The sequence below is a fragment of the Musca autumnalis genome, unplaced genomic scaffold (genome assembly GCF_047663935.1).
Source record: "Musca autumnalis isolate F117 unplaced genomic scaffold, ASM4766393v1 scaffold_2, whole genome shotgun sequence".
Classification (NCBI taxonomy): domain Eukaryota; kingdom Metazoa; phylum Arthropoda; class Insecta; order Diptera; family Muscidae; genus Musca; species Musca autumnalis.
The window spans coordinates 150,803,540-150,820,356 of record NW_027411755.1 but is presented as its reverse complement, the minus strand read 5'-3'; the positions used below and the strand labels follow the sequence as shown (position 1 = coordinate 150,820,356).

The following is a 16,817-nucleotide window of genomic DNA, read 5'->3' as shown; positions in this document are numbered from 1 at the left end:
AAAGTGTTTAGCATCTTTAATATTGTTATGTTAATATTTGTGACGATTGTGACTTACGTATGGGAACTTTTTGTTATTACATTTAGTTTAACAAAGGAATTAACCAGAATATTGTAATGTATTCTGGTTAATTCCTTTGTTAAACTAAATGTAATAACAAAAAGGAAAGGGGATTTTAAAGTATCTATGGAATTCTGAAAGTTGGATACATACACGTACATACATAAGTGGGAGAATTTCAATAGCATAACAAGAATACAAATTATACATATCGTCTGCTCCGTCGGAAAAGGTCGTAAGTCCCTCTCAATAAATTTTTCAGGAGGAAGAAAAAACATTCCAGCGCTTTCTGCATTAAAGATTTTATTATGGTGGTAAAGACAGTATTCTTCGTTTATTTATTCCGCTTCAATACCTGTACTTTGTTTGATAAAATTCCGTCGCGTTTGGGAGATAATTGGATGTCTTTGGACTTACGACCTTTTCCTTGTACAGTTTTGTATTTTTGTAGGGACTTACGACCTTTTCCTACAATTTACGGACGTTTTTAAAATAAAATATTTATACTTCACAAAACAATGTGGAAAGGTTTGTTTTGTCCAATATTCGTGTAACATCGCGAAGTATTCGTCGTAGACCCCCTCCCCTTGCCATTTTTTCATATCTTGACGAGATAAAACGATATAGCTATGTGTCCGTCCATCCATTAACAATTGTAATAAAACTCCAGACCTCAATTTTGGACCGATCGTCACGAAATTTTGTGGAGAGGTCGGGTTCCGACCAGAAGTGACCTCATTAGATGTTGGTTGTGATCGAAAGGTGTGAAATGGACCAAACCTGTAATTATTACCCTACTTTGTAGCTGTCCTGTAGATCGCAGTAATATTCCGATCAGAGCGAAATTTTAAGAACGATTTGAGTTTAAGACTGAGAATAAGCTTGCAATTTAACATGGTGATCAGATAATTATTAGCGGGTTTAATGGACCAAAACCTTTAGGTGAAATATAAATTAATAAAAATGAAATGTCGTTCGTTGGCAATGACATCAGTTTAGAACGGCTGGACCGATTTGGGATTTGGGTTTGACCACGCCCACTTATACTCCCACTGTTTTCAATTTTAATCTTTACTACAAAAACTTCTGAACCGATTTTCCTGAAGTTGCCAGGATATGTATAGGGATGGCCCCCGGTAAAATAGGATGCTTATTTTATTGAATTCCAGAGGCGGCGGGGTACCTCCCCTATGCGACATTTAAAAAAACGATATATTTTCAATGTTTGAGGATGTATCGGTTTAAAATTTTACGAATTAATCTACAATCTAGGTACTTCTTTGGTTCCTAAAGAAATAACCACGCGTGCTTTTCTATATACATATGTTATATCTCCAATATTACTGAACCGATTTCTCTCAGCTCAAGGTTTGCCGTTGTTATGTATACTTTATGCATTTTTTTAAACGCTATATGTATAAGCATGATTATGATTATATCGGTTTCATCATACATTTTGGAAGCAATGATGACAAGATAATATCGGCAGTGAGCGAAAAAGTCCGCCAGGGAAGAGAAAGGTTACAGACCAAATCTGTTGATAAATATAAAATTCTCCTAGGTTTGATAATGGACCGAAGAATTGATGTACCTATTTTTGAATTGTCACGCACAAATTCCATAAAAAGTTGTCATCAAAACTCATTCGACGGGTCAGCACCACGGACCGGGGTCTGTTAGTATTTAATATAAAACAAGATTATTTTAGTTTATATATCTTTATTCCTTAAATGATAAAATTAACTAAGATGTACGACAGGAAAAAGCCAGTGATATTTTACAAATTTTTCTATATGTAAAGTATTTGAGCACATACAGCATCCCAATCAGATTAATGAAAAGACCAGAAGATAATCTTTAATAATCAGTTCGCTTATAGAATAAAATAGATTTCTAATGTAAAATTTCGTTGAAATATAGAAATTCTCACATTTTTGTTCAAAAGTTTGGTCCACTGGCTCCGCCACATTTCATCCGATTATCATCCAAAGGTCTAGGCTAGTTCTTTGCATTGTACACCAACCGTGGATGCCGTCAAACATTATATCTGAACTACATTAGCTGTAGCATTCTTTTAAAGTATACATTTTCCTGTGGACTTACGACCTTTTCGTACTCAAATTTGTACGTTTTATGGACTTACGACGTTTTCCGACAAGGGCAAAACATATAGAAAAACGCGACATACTACCATCTTCTTTGTATCATACGACGTGTTTTGACTTGTACTATCATTCTGTAACAAAAACGCGATTTCCAAAAAAATGGACTTACGACCTTTTCCGACGGAGCAGACGATATTCTTAAATCATAAAAAAAAAAACAAAAAAAAAAATGAATAAGTTTTGAATGAGACCAAAACTGCCAGCCAATCACAAGATAAACATTGGATGTTTGGATTTTTTGTACAGCAGGGACATATATAGGGCCAGCGTAAATATAACCAAAACATACATATCGTCACCATAAATGCCCGAAAACGTAACCCACATGAAAATCTAAATTCGTTTTTCGATTGAATCTGATACATAAATCTATAATACATGCTCTGGAAAAAGCTTCTACGTTCAAAAATAACGATCCTATTCAAGAAATGGCATTTCGGAAATTGGGGTAAAATTGAAGATATTGCTGTAATGACGGATCCCAAAAACAAGCGTTTTCGCGGTTTTAGTTTCAGTATTTACACCCACTCGTACACGATTGATAATACTCCAAATACTCGCCCTCATAAGATTGATATTCTATAAAACAGTTTTTCATTTTATAACGTTTTTTGCTTCTCCTGTAAAGTTTTGGTTTTGTGGGTTTCGTCTTTGGGCATTTATGGTGACGATATGTATTTATATTATAGAACAATTTTTGTTTCTTTTGTATTTGAAAAGCGTTAACAATTTCAAGGAAAAAATATATTGTATGGATTTGTGATTCCCTCGTCTTATCAGTACAACAATTCTACAGAACTGGCCAAATGTCCATATACAGTGACTGTCACTGAAAATAATGCAACCTGAAATAATAAATGTAAACGTTGATAACTTGGAAACGACTTAAGATTTTTTAACAATTCAAAAAAACAATTTTGTAGGCTGAAAAGTTGTTTAGTAATCAAAATGGTGGAATAATTGGTTCCCTATCGTTTTCAGTAGGTTTGTCATTGATTCCGATAGATAAAATTATGTTCCTGATGTTTTTGTTTTTAAAACATGATTACGACATTATTAACAACGTTTCTAAAAACTTTTTTCAAAGAAAAGTGCGAAAACTTTTGTTCTATGCCCTGATTTTTTCCTCTATCAGGTCAATGCCGTTAAAGGCTAGTATAATATGGGGCAAACCTGGCTGAAACAGGACTTTCCAAATATCATTAAACTGTTTGTACGTACTCTAGACATAACGCTTAAGGATTTCTCATATTCATTTTTGAAAAATAACTTTAAAAACTAGAAATTTCTAGCCATATTGCCTACAAAGGGACATTAATTATAATCATGTCAAAATTACGTCAGGAACATCATTTTATCTATCGGAAACAGTGAAAAAACTACTGAAAACGATAAGAAAACAATTATTCCACCATTTTGAGTACTAAAATCGCATAAAAAGCGAACAATTTGGAAATTATTAAGAGCAGTACACATTGTCAGTTTTGAATGTCGATATTTCGCAGTTATCGATAACTGTCCAACTGTCCAGCAACCACAAAACATGTTGCGGTTGCATGATGAATGACAAAAATGAACGGCCACACTAGCAAGCACCAACAAAACTGTCATTCAAAACTGGCAATGTGTACTCAGCTTTAATCGATTATTGTGGTGCATCATTTTTAATGCTCAATTTAAAAATGCCCATATTTTGATTTCCTGTAAAATTTTAGTATAACGGTACTGTAAACGGAACATTTCTGTATGCCATCTTAAAGGCAATTGTTTTATCAACCTTTACATTTTTTATTTCAGCTTGCATAATTTTCAGTGACAGTCACTGTACAATTTATATTTTAAAATGTAAACAAAAATGGGAGAAACCGCATTATTTTTGATATTTTTACTAAATAAATCATAATAATTGACTGTGATTTAGCATTTCGCATTTTCTAGGAAGGGGAAACTCTCTTGTAGACTGGTTTTAACTCAAAGGAAAAAAAATCGATATCGGTTTTTTTAAAATTGTCAAAGTTTGAGCACAATACGAGGGCCTATCAATGAAAGAGAATAGTTAGTTTTTCAAAAATATTTTTATTTTTCAATATAATCTCCTGAAACTTCAATACACTTAGTCCAACGTTTTTCTTGCAATTCTATCCCTTGATTAAAATAGTTTTCCTCAAGGTCTTCAAAATAGTGGTTTACAACTGTAATTGCATCTTCATTTGAGGTAAAACGCTTGCCAGCAAGGAACTTTTTTGGATTTGGGAACAAGTAAAAGTCACTGCCCAGCTAGCATTTGGAAGTGACTTACTCACTTCATCTACCAAAAGTAATCGCTTTCTGAACTTCTTTTCTATAAAAGAGCGATACTTTATCATTTTACAATAACAAATGTATTACTGTTCAAATTAGATCGATCTGCAAGAACTACCTAGTGTCACAGAAGAAGATGAAAATTCTGCATTTGATTGTTTACACAAACAATTTACATTGTTTTACTATTTCTTCTCGTGAGAGAGATACGGTGAGAGTTTTACAGCTATTCCTAGTATTTGCAAAGACCAACAACAAGAAAAATATCAGTCAGTTTGATATTGTAAGTGCGAAAGGTTCGTGGAAAAGTGAAATTGAAAAAATTAAATTAATAATTTAATATTTAAACATTTATAAATTGAAATGTAAAAAGTGCAGTGACTAAATAATTGTGAATGATAAAAAGCAGAAAAAATAATAATATGTATTGTGTATAATGTGAGTGATATTTAGATAAGAAAAAATAAATTTCATTTTCTTTATCATAGAGTGAATTTGAATATTAGAAAAAAAAACAAAAAATCGAAAAAATTCCAAAAATTCAAAAGTGCCAACAGTACTTATTACACTCATTCGACAAAGAAAATTAAAACAAATAAGTTTGCAGAAATAATGATAATATAATTTGACTTTTAAAATGTAAACATTTTCGATTTTAATTTTTGTTTTATTTATTTATTTATTTATTTATTTATTTATTTATTTATTTATTTATTTATTTATTTATTTATTTATTTATTTATTTATTTATTTATTTATTTATTTATTTATTTATTTATTTATTTATTTATTTATTTATTTATTTATTTATTTATTTATTTATTTATTTATTTATTTATTTATTTATTTATTTATTTATTTATTTATTTATTTATTTATTTATTTATTTATTTATTTATTTATTTATTTATTGGTCATTGCCACTATTTTATGGTAAAATATACAATATCTTTCAAACAATGTACTTATTTGTCGCCTAAAGGTACTATATCCAACAAGCATTTTCTATCGCCCATTACCCGAAGCAGTCACTCCCGGGCGATAGAAACACACATCCCCGATATCGCATTCTAATTGATGTAGGCACACCGTACGGGAAGAAATGAACCACGCACTCGTTTCCTCATAAATGTGTCTCATGCGTTGTCTTTGAAAGAATCGCTTTAGTCCAGAGTCGAGAGTCACGATGGCGATATTTTTATGAGGAAACGAATGCGTGGTTCATTTCTTCCCGTACGGTGTGCCTACATCAATTAGAATGCGATATCGCGGATGTGTGTTTCTATCGCCCGGGAGTGACTGCTTCGGGTAATGGGCGATAGAAAATGCTTGCTGGGTGGGAGCTAAATCAGGAGAATAAGGTGGGTGGTGGTAGTCAAGCAACTCGTACTTTAATTCGTTGATTTTAACCATTGTTAAAACACTCTTGTGCGCTGGTGCGTTGTCCTGATGAAAAATTATTTTTTTGTGTTGTAAGCCAGGACGTTTTTCTCGAATTTGTACATTTAATTGAACCAAAAGGTTGCAATAGTACTCTGAATTTATTGTTTTACCCTTTTGCAGATAGTCAATCAATAAAATTCCTTTGAAGTCCCAAAACCCCGTTGCCATAACCTTACCAGCCGATTGAATTGTTTTTGCCTTCTTTGGGGCACTTCCTCCAGCTTCAGTCCATTGTTTGGATTGTTCTTTTGTCTCTGGAGTATAGTGGTGGATCCATGTCTCATCAACAGATATGAAACGACGCTTAAAATCCATTTTATTTCGCTTAAAACGATCCAAACAAGCTTGAGAAATGTTCATTCTTATGCGTTTTTTATCGACTGTTAACAAATGCGGCACCCATCTTACAGAAAGCTTTTTAATCTGTAGTTCTTCATGCAAAATTAAATGGACTCGATCATTTGAGATGCCCATGATATTAGCAATTTCACGCACTTTTATTCGTCGATCATTTAATACCATATCATGCACTTTGGCTACAATTTCTGTTGTTGCTGTTTTTGGCAGAGTACGTAAAAATACTTTAAATAACATTTCCAATCGTTTCGTTTCGTATTTTCCATAGGAACAATACACAACGAAACATAACCCACGTTGGCCGAGCTCTCTGTTTAGTTTTGTTTTGTTTACATTCGTGAGTGCAAACAAAACGAAAAGCGAAAAGTACTCAATTCCACAAGAGCAGATAGAAAACGGAATAGTACTAAACACATGTGAATAAATCAAAAACGTTTGGTGGTTGATAAAATTCACTGTGGTATGCTGATTGGTGGTTGATAAAATTCACTGTGGTATGCTGATGCTAACTTATAGGGTTGTTAAGCAATCACATGTGTGTGTGTGTGTCTGAGTGTGTCATTGACAATACGCACGGGAAACGTTTCCCAAAAATACTTCTTGTTTCGGTGGTGAATGAAACAACTCGGCAAAGCATAGCCGAAGTTACATTTCAGCAATTGTACTGTTTCCATCTTTTTAGATTGAAAAGTTTGTGTTTTTGTTTTGGTTGTGAGAATGAAACGATTCAGAGAAGCTGAAAAGTTTGTGGCTTTGTGTGATTGGTACGGGAATCGTTTTGTTTGTTTCCGTTCATTGGTTTTTGGACGTCCACTACGTGGTTCATCTTCAATGCTTGTACGACCACGTTTAAATTCAGCAACCCAATTTTTTACTGTTGCATATGAAGGAGCACTTTCACCTAACACATTCATCATATCATTATGAATTTCTTGTCCCGATAAACCTTTTTTATGTAAATATTTAATGACAGCACGCATTTCTAAGTTGTCCATTGTAAAAAACATGCGGATGCGTCTTTTTTGAACACCTGTTTCTATATGAAGGAGTTGCCAGATCGAAACAAAATTTAACATGTGTTCATAACAGAGATGGAAGTTTCCAAAACACTTAACTTTTTTCTGTTTATACCACGCTTTTTGTGCTAAGCTAAGAAGTTTCCGAACTGCCCTCGTAGGTTGGTTTTAACTCAAAGGAAAAAAATCGATGTTAGTTTTTATAGGCGGCGTCATCCTAAAGTCTTTAGTTTTGTTATATTTAAAAAATTGTCAAAGTTTGAGCACAATATGTTAACACGTGCCACTGGGTCCTCGAATTTCATGGTTAAGATCTCCTTAAAGCCACGCTTGATTCTTCTGGGACAGATTTGCCTTCAGATACTACGCACGGTGCGCCTGAATGATAAGAAAAATCAAAAAACTAACAAAAAATCACTTAGAGGTTTTTAAATGAATTAGCCTCTCTGAATTTTTCCTGTGCTAAACAACTCTCCTGACGTGCCTGGGTGGCACGAAGAGACCTGGGCTGTATTTTTGGCAGGTTTGAATTTTCTTCCACTGCATAACGATAACATTTACATAACACATTAGCACCGCATAGCTTACCAAAGGCGGGTAGTTTGCTTTGTAAAAGGTCAACAAAGTTCCTTTGACAGCACACCAAGTGCTGCCGGTTAACGACTTGAGAACATGTTTCTTACTTCTAATCTTGTCGCAAATAGCTGTGGCATGCGCGGACGACTTTAACATGCTATCGAACGTTAAACCCAATATCTTGGAGAATTTAGTGGCTGTAATCAGGGCACTATCGACCAATATGTTCAGATGTAGGCTCATTTCAGCTGTCCAAGAAATGCAAAAAAATGTATAACCCTAATGTACATACATATGTATATCATCGACGATAGGACCCGACGCCAATATCATAAAATTATCCGCATGCATTACATTATCTTCATGCCGTCAGCAGGGTGTGGAATTTCAGAAAGGTTTAGGTTATACAGTGTCGAAGATATCTCTCGGCCTTGGGGAACTCCCAGTTTCTCTATACGGATCTTAGACTGACGTCCACACATATAGCTGATTATCATCCATCGTTTCAAACACGAATAGAGGGAAGTCTTCCCTATGGTCTCGAATAGTTTGGCATGGTTGAAGGTATCGAAGATCTTCGATTGGTCACACGGCCCGTTCCGGTTAATATGGGCCACTGGGAAACTGCCTTTCATTAGTGGGAGGAGTAGTGCCTCTATGATATTAGCTACTGGTGAGAGTAGTACGATAGCCTCTGTTGATTGCAAGGAAATTTTTCAGACAATATGGGTGGCTAACCATATGTTGAGGACGCTTATGAAATACTCAACACCTGGTTCATCCAGGATTACCAGTGAGATTCCAATTCCATTAATTATCTGTCAAATAAATGGGATATTCACAAAATCGTGAATCTCATTGAATCTCAAGTTGTTAAAGAAACATTTAATTAATTTATCCTTGGAGTGGAGTTAATGACTGATGATTTTTGCAAGTGAAAAAGGTTTCGCCGTTGTTTTAGTGGCTCATCAGACATATCGGCTGTCATCGAACTTTTTCTCTTTCAAATGTCCATTCAGTCTGTTTAATTATAGCTAATTCGATCAGAATATACTGCAAAAAATTCAAAATACCTGAAATCGGCGGTGCCGTTATATGGGGACTATTCCAAAACATGGACATATCTCCACAAGTTTCAGTTGATAAGTTTTCTGACTACTTTGAATCCCATCAAATTGGGCCGAAAATGTCAGTAAAAACCTCAAAATACCTGAAATCGGGCGGAACCTTTATATGGTGGATATTATAAAAAGTGCACTTATGTTCACAATTTTTGGTTCAGAAATTTCTAAATGGCAAATTAGATCTAGTTCGGTCAGTAAATGTAGCTATATGCTATATACTGTTATATGGGGGCTATTTCAAAATGTGGGCCGATATAGCACATCTTCGAACAGCCGGCAAACAAAAGACGTATCCGTACCAAATTTTAGCATACTATCTCAATTTGTTTGGATGCTGGAGTTATTACCACAGATGGACATGGTTATATCGACTCAGAGTTTCACCCATACATTATATGGTCGCAAAGGATTATTTCAATGTGTTATAATAATATTGTTACGGAATTAGGTTTAACTAATCTCCGTGTGATGAGACGACTCCTAGTCTCATCACAAATGCACCCAAGAAACTAAAGGAAAAATAACCTAAGAGAATGAAAACACCCGCGTTAGCGATGTTGTTCGCTTCGTTGCTTTAGAGAGACTCATTCTTTATTTACATTCTACCTTAAAACTAAATCTTATAATCTAACAATAACACACATACACATACATTCCGTTTGGACGCACATTAGAAATGCACGCTGCATCTATAAATACATTATGACGCCGTGCACACACACGTTGCGCCGATAATGGAAAATACATATTTTATTATCGACCCTTCGTTATCTTTACCATTTTGGGTACGACATTTGTTCCATTATTTATGGCCGACAGTTGATTATTTTTAGACATAGATTCTTAGACGACATGCTTACAAAGAAATCTACCTGACTCTATTTACACAGAAAAGAGTCTTCTACAAAATTCACCATTCTCCCCGCCTTAAAAGATTCTAATCTTTTAACAGTTAATACGGAACATTGAACATTTTCTTGCTTGCTATTTATCTGACTCAATTTACATAAAATAGTTTAGATACAAAACTAAGCACTCTTCTGGTCTTAGAGTATTCTAATCTTTTAACAATAATGTATGAAGGTTATTTGTTACAAAATAGGAATATTATCTTAAACATTGTCATAATGTAATACTTTTCATTTTCTGCTGAAGGCATTATTTAGTTTAATTATTAATAATAAAAAATATAGAGCATTATCATGACTTAATTCTAGGTGATGGCACCCAACACCTTCAGCAACCAGCTAGGATGAGGACTTCTTTTCCCTCTATGAAATACGTGGTAAATCCATTTTCTTCTTAGAGGATTCTTCTCGGCACTAGAACTTTCTTCATTAATTATACGATGATTGGACACATGACGTATAATTCTACGCTTGACACGATCTGCACCGGCAACTTCTTCATTGGCATTATATAGTGTTGTCTTTATGTTTTCTCCACTTTTCCATTTTCGTGGATTCATCATTATTTTTGCTGGTGGTTCTTGTGCTGTATCCGTTACAATCCTTTGAGATACGGTAGCACCGCCATCGATTTGCACTTCATTGGTACCTTTCTGTTGTACCCTTGCTTTAGGATCACCTTTGGAAATTTCGATGTCATATTCTCTGCTAGTTACAGCCCATTCCGTTTGGCTACTAACTTCTTCGTCATACAATAGTTTTTCGTAGACAACACTTTCTTGCAGCTGTTGTAATTCAGCGTCCACTTTGGCAATCTCAGAAGCGTGGCGTCTTCTTTCGTTGGCGAGCAATTTTTCCAAATCACAATTTCGGCCATTCAATGCAGCATTTGTAGATTCCAACTTACTAATGCGAATATACAGGCTTTCAATATTTTGATGAGAGACATCTACTTCTTCGATAGCACGTGAAGCTGCAACGGACTCACGATTGGTTTCTGCTTGAAGATCCTTAATCTTTTGCTCGTACAGCATTTTCATTTTACGCATTTGTCCTTCGTGTTGTTCACGCAACTCTTGCAACGACTGTTGTAATAAGGCCTTATACTGCTCACAAAGACGCTCATGCACCACACTGATTTCAAGTTGGTGGCTAGAATATATTTCATCAATTTCTCGCAAATGGTTCTGCTCCTTAAACGTGAGTTCATCGCGTAGACTTTGAATACGGTTTTGCAAATCAGTACGAATCATAGACTCAGCGTTTAAATATTTACGAGCTTCGTCCAATTGTTTTCGTAGACACTCCGATTCTTTCTGCACTTCACCAAGTTTTTCCACAGCCTTTTTTCGATCAGCATCTGCTGCTTGATACTTCACGCTAAGGTCAGCAGCTCGGGACTCATACTTTTGAGCCTTTTCTTCAGCAACTTGCCAGTCCTTGGATTTGTACTCCAAATTGGTTTTAAGTTTTTTATTTTCGTCCAATAATTGATTTACTTTAACTTTCAACATTCGCGAAACATCACCGCATACGTTTTCATTCTTAGTTTCCGAAGTTTCTTCAAGACTCCCCTGTTGAGAGTCTATACTACCTGGAAAACTCTGCTCAATTTTTCTAATTGAATTACTATCTACCTCTCTAGTATTTAACTTGGGAACCCATTTCCCATTGATTTCTTCATAATCTGTTACCTTCACCTCTTTAGGTGCTACTCTAGAAAATTTCCCAAATCTCACCATGCGGTAACAAATTTGTAAAAAATTGAAATTCTCTACGAGATTATCCTCTTTAGGAAACTCTTTCAAATATTGCATCAGTACTGATGACGCAATATCATATCTGTCTTTGACATCTTCTACACTTAGAAACTCATTCCTTATCTCAGTCTCCAGCGCATTTAATGAATATTCAAACTCTCTAATTAAACCTCCTTTTAATGTTTTTGAATGGCGCAGTATGTTTCTTTTTTCATACTGTTCCAATGGACTTAAGCTGTCCATCTCAGCTATATATTTATATCTAGAAGGAGTTCGCAACTCCGACGAATCCTTATTTGATTCTAAGCCCAAATCTATTCTAATCTGACGATCTAAATAGTCAAACTTTTTTATTGCATATCGCACACCTGAGGCGAATATGCTATGCATTTCATATGGAAATTTTCCCATATCGCGGAGCTCCCTATCATTGTCTAAAAAATCCCTTCTTGCTTCCGTGAAGGAACTACCAACTTTAAACAACTTTTCCCTTGTTTCCCTGGTTACACTTGTTTGAGCAAATTTTGCTCATTTTTAAGTATAGCGACACAATATATTCGCAAAACATCTTTTGATGCTGAATGAATTCTCCAAAATTCATTTTGACGAAAAAATATTGTGCGCCTTTAAGAAAACAAATTCAAATTTTTTTTTGTTTCTTTAAATAAACATGTTACCAACTTAACGTAGTCACTTTTTTTTAAGTTTCACTACGTGTCACTAACACTATACTAAATAGACGGATACACTATCACATTTCACTATGATCCTAGCCTATCCTAGCGGATAAATACAACGCAGTAACTTTTTTCTACGCGCTTATCCCGCTATTATCTATCTACGCGAACTATTACGTGTCTTTTTTTAAACACGAAACAATCACGTCGGGGTCACCAAATGATGAGACGACTCCTAGTCTCATCACAAATGCACCCAAGAAACTAAAGGAAAAATAACCTAAGAGAATGAAAACACCCGCGTTAGCGATGTTGTTCGCTTCGTTGCTTTAGAGAGACTCATTCTTTATTTACATTCTACCTTAAAACTAAATCTTATAATCTAACAATAACACACATACACATACATTCCGTTTGGACGCACATTAGAAATGCACGCCTCATCTATAAATACATTATGACGCCGTGCACACACACGTTGCGCCGATAATGGAAAATACATATTTTATTATCGACCCTTCGTTATCTTTACCATCTTTACAGTTGATTATTTTTAGACATAGATTCTTAGACGACATGCTTACAAAGAAATCTACCTGACTCTATTTACACAGAAAAGAGTCTTCTACAAAATTCACCACCGTGTAGACGTTGTTTTATTCCCCGATACGATTCGTACCAAATAAAACAGGGTTCGTTTTAGATTACGTTTCTACAATGCTTTATTTACTTTATTGCACTTATTCGGAACTGACTGTTATAGCTAAGTACACAGCTTTACTTTACTTCTTTACTAGTCGATGTTTACACTTCGGTATAAAATTCACAACTAACTTGTCATTGCCAGTTCCCCTGTATTTATACCCCAAAGTCTCCTTGGTCTAGAATTATCCAGAAAGTCTGGCAACACCTCGAATCTGTGCAACGAACACACAGACGCACATTCGCACTAAGCGAACAACCATACTCACATACATACATGGGGGGAATACAGGCGGACGACAAGCAAAGTAATGACATAATTACAACAACAAACAAATGCAAGAAAGAAGTAGCAACTAAACGATAATTACATGATTATGGCAAAACAAAATAAAAGCACATTAATGAAAGGTAAAGTAAAATCTAGAATAATGAAGAGAGTTCTACATGGTAGTTGTTGTTGCTTAAATAAAGTAACTGCGTAATAAAAACTTTACGTTACAATTCAAATTTTTAAATTAACGGAAATTAAACTAAACTAACTTAAACCTATCAGTTACATTCGTAACATTGCCTCCCGCTTAAGCCTGTTCGTCCCGAATAGGCACAGTTCCCTCTCTGTGGTATGGGCATTGGTAACACACTGCCTCCCGCTTAAGCCTGTTCCTCATGACCTGGCACAGTTCTCGTTCCATAGCGGGCCAACCGTTCTAGATGTACCACCTTCATCTTTGATCTAGGGCTGTCGCTCTTCTGTATGCGATACGCGACGTCATTTATTTTTGTGACTACCTTGTAGGGGCCTTCCCAGTGCGTTTGTAATTTGGGGCATAGTCCTTTTTTCCGTTGTGGGTTGAACAATAGTACCAGTTGCCCTTCTTGGAACCCATCAGAATTTGCCGCTCGATCGTACCTCGCCTTCATGCGATTGCTGACCATTTTTATCCGATGGCGTACTGCATCGTGGACATCACCTCTGGCCATTTGCTGAAGTAATCCATGACCACTAAGACATACCGGTTCCCAGAGTCGCTTATTGGAAACGGTCCAGCCACATCCATTGCGATTCTTTCAAATGGAGCTCCTGAATTATACTGTTGCATGTGGCCTCGACTCTTCCGGGTTGGACCTTTAGCTCTTATACACCTCTCACACTTGGCAATCCAGTCTGCAATGGATTTCTGACAGCCGACCCAGTAGAACCTCTGCTTTATCTTTTCAGCAGTCTTTGTCACACCAAGGTGTCCTCCACTTGGCCCATCGTGAAACTCTGACAAGACATCTTTTATTTTGGAGTCTGGTACGACAATCAAGTTGCGGTGAGTTTTTCCATCGTCGCTCTCCCACTTACGATGTAGGCACCCATCTATTAGAAGTAGACTGTTCCACTGGGCCCAATAAGATTTCAAAAGTGGGCTTTCGGGCGCTATTTCTCTGCGACTAGGGCGTTCGCCCGTTTCCATAGCAGAAATTATTTTGCCTAGGGTGCGATCTTTTCTTTGTTCCGCCGACCAATCCTCGCCTGATACAACCTGCAGTAGCCGGACATCGACGATACTTGCTTTGGCTTCAACCTTCGAGCAATGTCTACATCACTGATGGGCAAATTGCGAGAGACTCATGTATTTTTTACACTTTTGTGTGTGAGGCAGAGCATTTCTGCCCATCAGTGGTCTACATTCAATTTTGCATGGCCGACGAGACAGGGCATCAGCATTGCCGTGTTTTCCACCTTTTCTGTGCTCGATACTTAGGTCATAACTCTGAAGCCTCTCGATCCAGCGGGCCAATTGACCTTCCGGGTTCTTAAACTGGAGCAGCCATCGCAGAGCGGAATGATCGGTTCTTAGCAGGAAGGGCTGTCCATACAGGTATTTGTGATAGTGTTTGATGCTCTCCACAACTGCCAGCAGCTCTCTCCTCGTCACACAATAATTCCTCTCAGGCTTTGACAATGTTCGGCTGTAGTACCCGATGACTTTTTCTTGGCCGTCTATTTCCTGGGAAAGGACACCACCGATCCCGTATGCACTGGCGTCAGTGTCCAACACAAACTTACCGCCGGGTACAGGGTACGCCAAAAGGGGGGCTGTGCAGAGCATGTATTTGAGTTTTTGGAATGCCTCTTCCTGATCGTTGCTCCACAGAAATTTCTGCCCTTTTTGAGTCAATCGGTGTAAGCTTGCGGCAATGCTGGCAAAATTGGGGACAAACCGACGGTAATAGGTGCAGAGACCCAGAAAACTCCGCAGCTCATGGAGGTTTCGAGGCTGCGGCCAGTCTCTGACGGCTTTAATCTTATCTCTTTCCGTCGATATGCCCTCTGTCGTCACATGGTGTCCCAGGAACTTCACCTCTCGCTGGAAGAGGTTACACTTCTTCGGGTTAAGTTTTAAAGCCGAAGACGCTAGCTGCTGGAGTACATTCCTTAAATTCGTGAGGTGTTCGTCGAAAGTCTGTCCCATGACTATGATGTCATCCAAGTATATAAGGCACGACTTCCACTGCAACCCTTTCTGCACCCGTTCCATCAGCCTTTCAAAGGTGGCCGGGGCGTTGCAGAGCCCGAATGGCATGACATTAAATTGCCAGAGACCGCCGTTAACGCCAAACGCTGTCTTTTCCTTATCTTTTTCGGCTATCTCTACCTGCCAGTAACCACTCTGCAGATCGAGGGTAGAGAACCATGACGTCCCGGCTAAGGTGTCTAGTGTGTCATCGATTCTTGGTAGCGGGTAGCTATCTTTCTTGGTGACATCATTTAGTTTTCTGTAATCCACACAAAATCTGGTACTTCCATCTTTCTTCTTGACCAGAACTACTGGGGAACACCAGGGACTCGGCGATGGTTCGATCACACCACTCTCCTCCATTTCGTTTATCAACTTCTGGACTTCGTCCCTTTTTGCCAGTGGAACGCTTCTTGCGGCCTGTTTTATTGGTCTTGCGTCTGGCGTGTTTATTTCATGTTTCACCACCGATGTTCTTCCTTGATGCCCTTTTTTAGACGCAAAGGTAGAGGCATGTTTCCATAATAACTGCTTGGCCTTGTTCTTCTCGGAAGGTGATAAGTTGTGTGTCCACTCTTTGATGTAACCATCGAGGTGCTTCTTTTCCATGGCTGCTGATTTTTCGGTGTTATTTTCCAAATTGATTACAGCTTCAGCTGGTGTACATTGTCCAACATCGGAAAATTGACAAATTTGTTCTTGTTTGTCTGACAGGTTCAAAACTCTAACTGGAATCAATCCATCATCGTTGCTTTTCACCAGGGCATTCGCTATTAAGATGTTACTATTTTTGTTTTCTGCTGGTCCCACCACCCACAATTTTCCGACTCCACAATCTCCATCCATTGGTACCCATATCAATGTTTCGGCACAAGGCGGTATAATCTCTGGATGTTCCGTAGTCAGACGTCTAATAGGTGTGTTTTCCTCGTAACCCATATTTAATGGAATTTCCACATTGGACCATGTCATCACACGTTCTTTCATATCCAGATTAAGACCAAAGGCAATCATAAAATCTGCGCCTATTATAACTTCGTCTACGATATCAGCAACTATAAACTCGTAATCGACCGATTTATTGACAATAGTTAGTCTCACGGTTATCTTTCCATGTACTGCCGCAGGCTCCCCTGTTGCTGTGCGCAGTCTGACTCCATTTAGTGGCGTTATCTTTCCCCTGGCCAGATCTGATCTGATGATGGACTTTGATGCGCC

At 37.1% G+C, this 16,817-nt stretch overlaps 1 protein-coding gene across 1 annotated transcript; it reads right to left on the bottom strand.

Annotated features, from left to right (window-relative positions):
- Window positions 1–10,255: 10,255 nt before the first annotated feature.
- LOC141392411 (lamin-C-like) lies at window positions 10,256–11,692 on the bottom strand. Its single transcript, XM_073965356.1, has one exon. It carries the CDS (start codon window positions 11,690–11,692, stop codon window positions 10,256–10,258), a length of 1,437 nt encoding a protein of 478 aa, XP_073821457.1.
- Window positions 11,693–16,817: the final 5,125 nt, after the last annotated feature.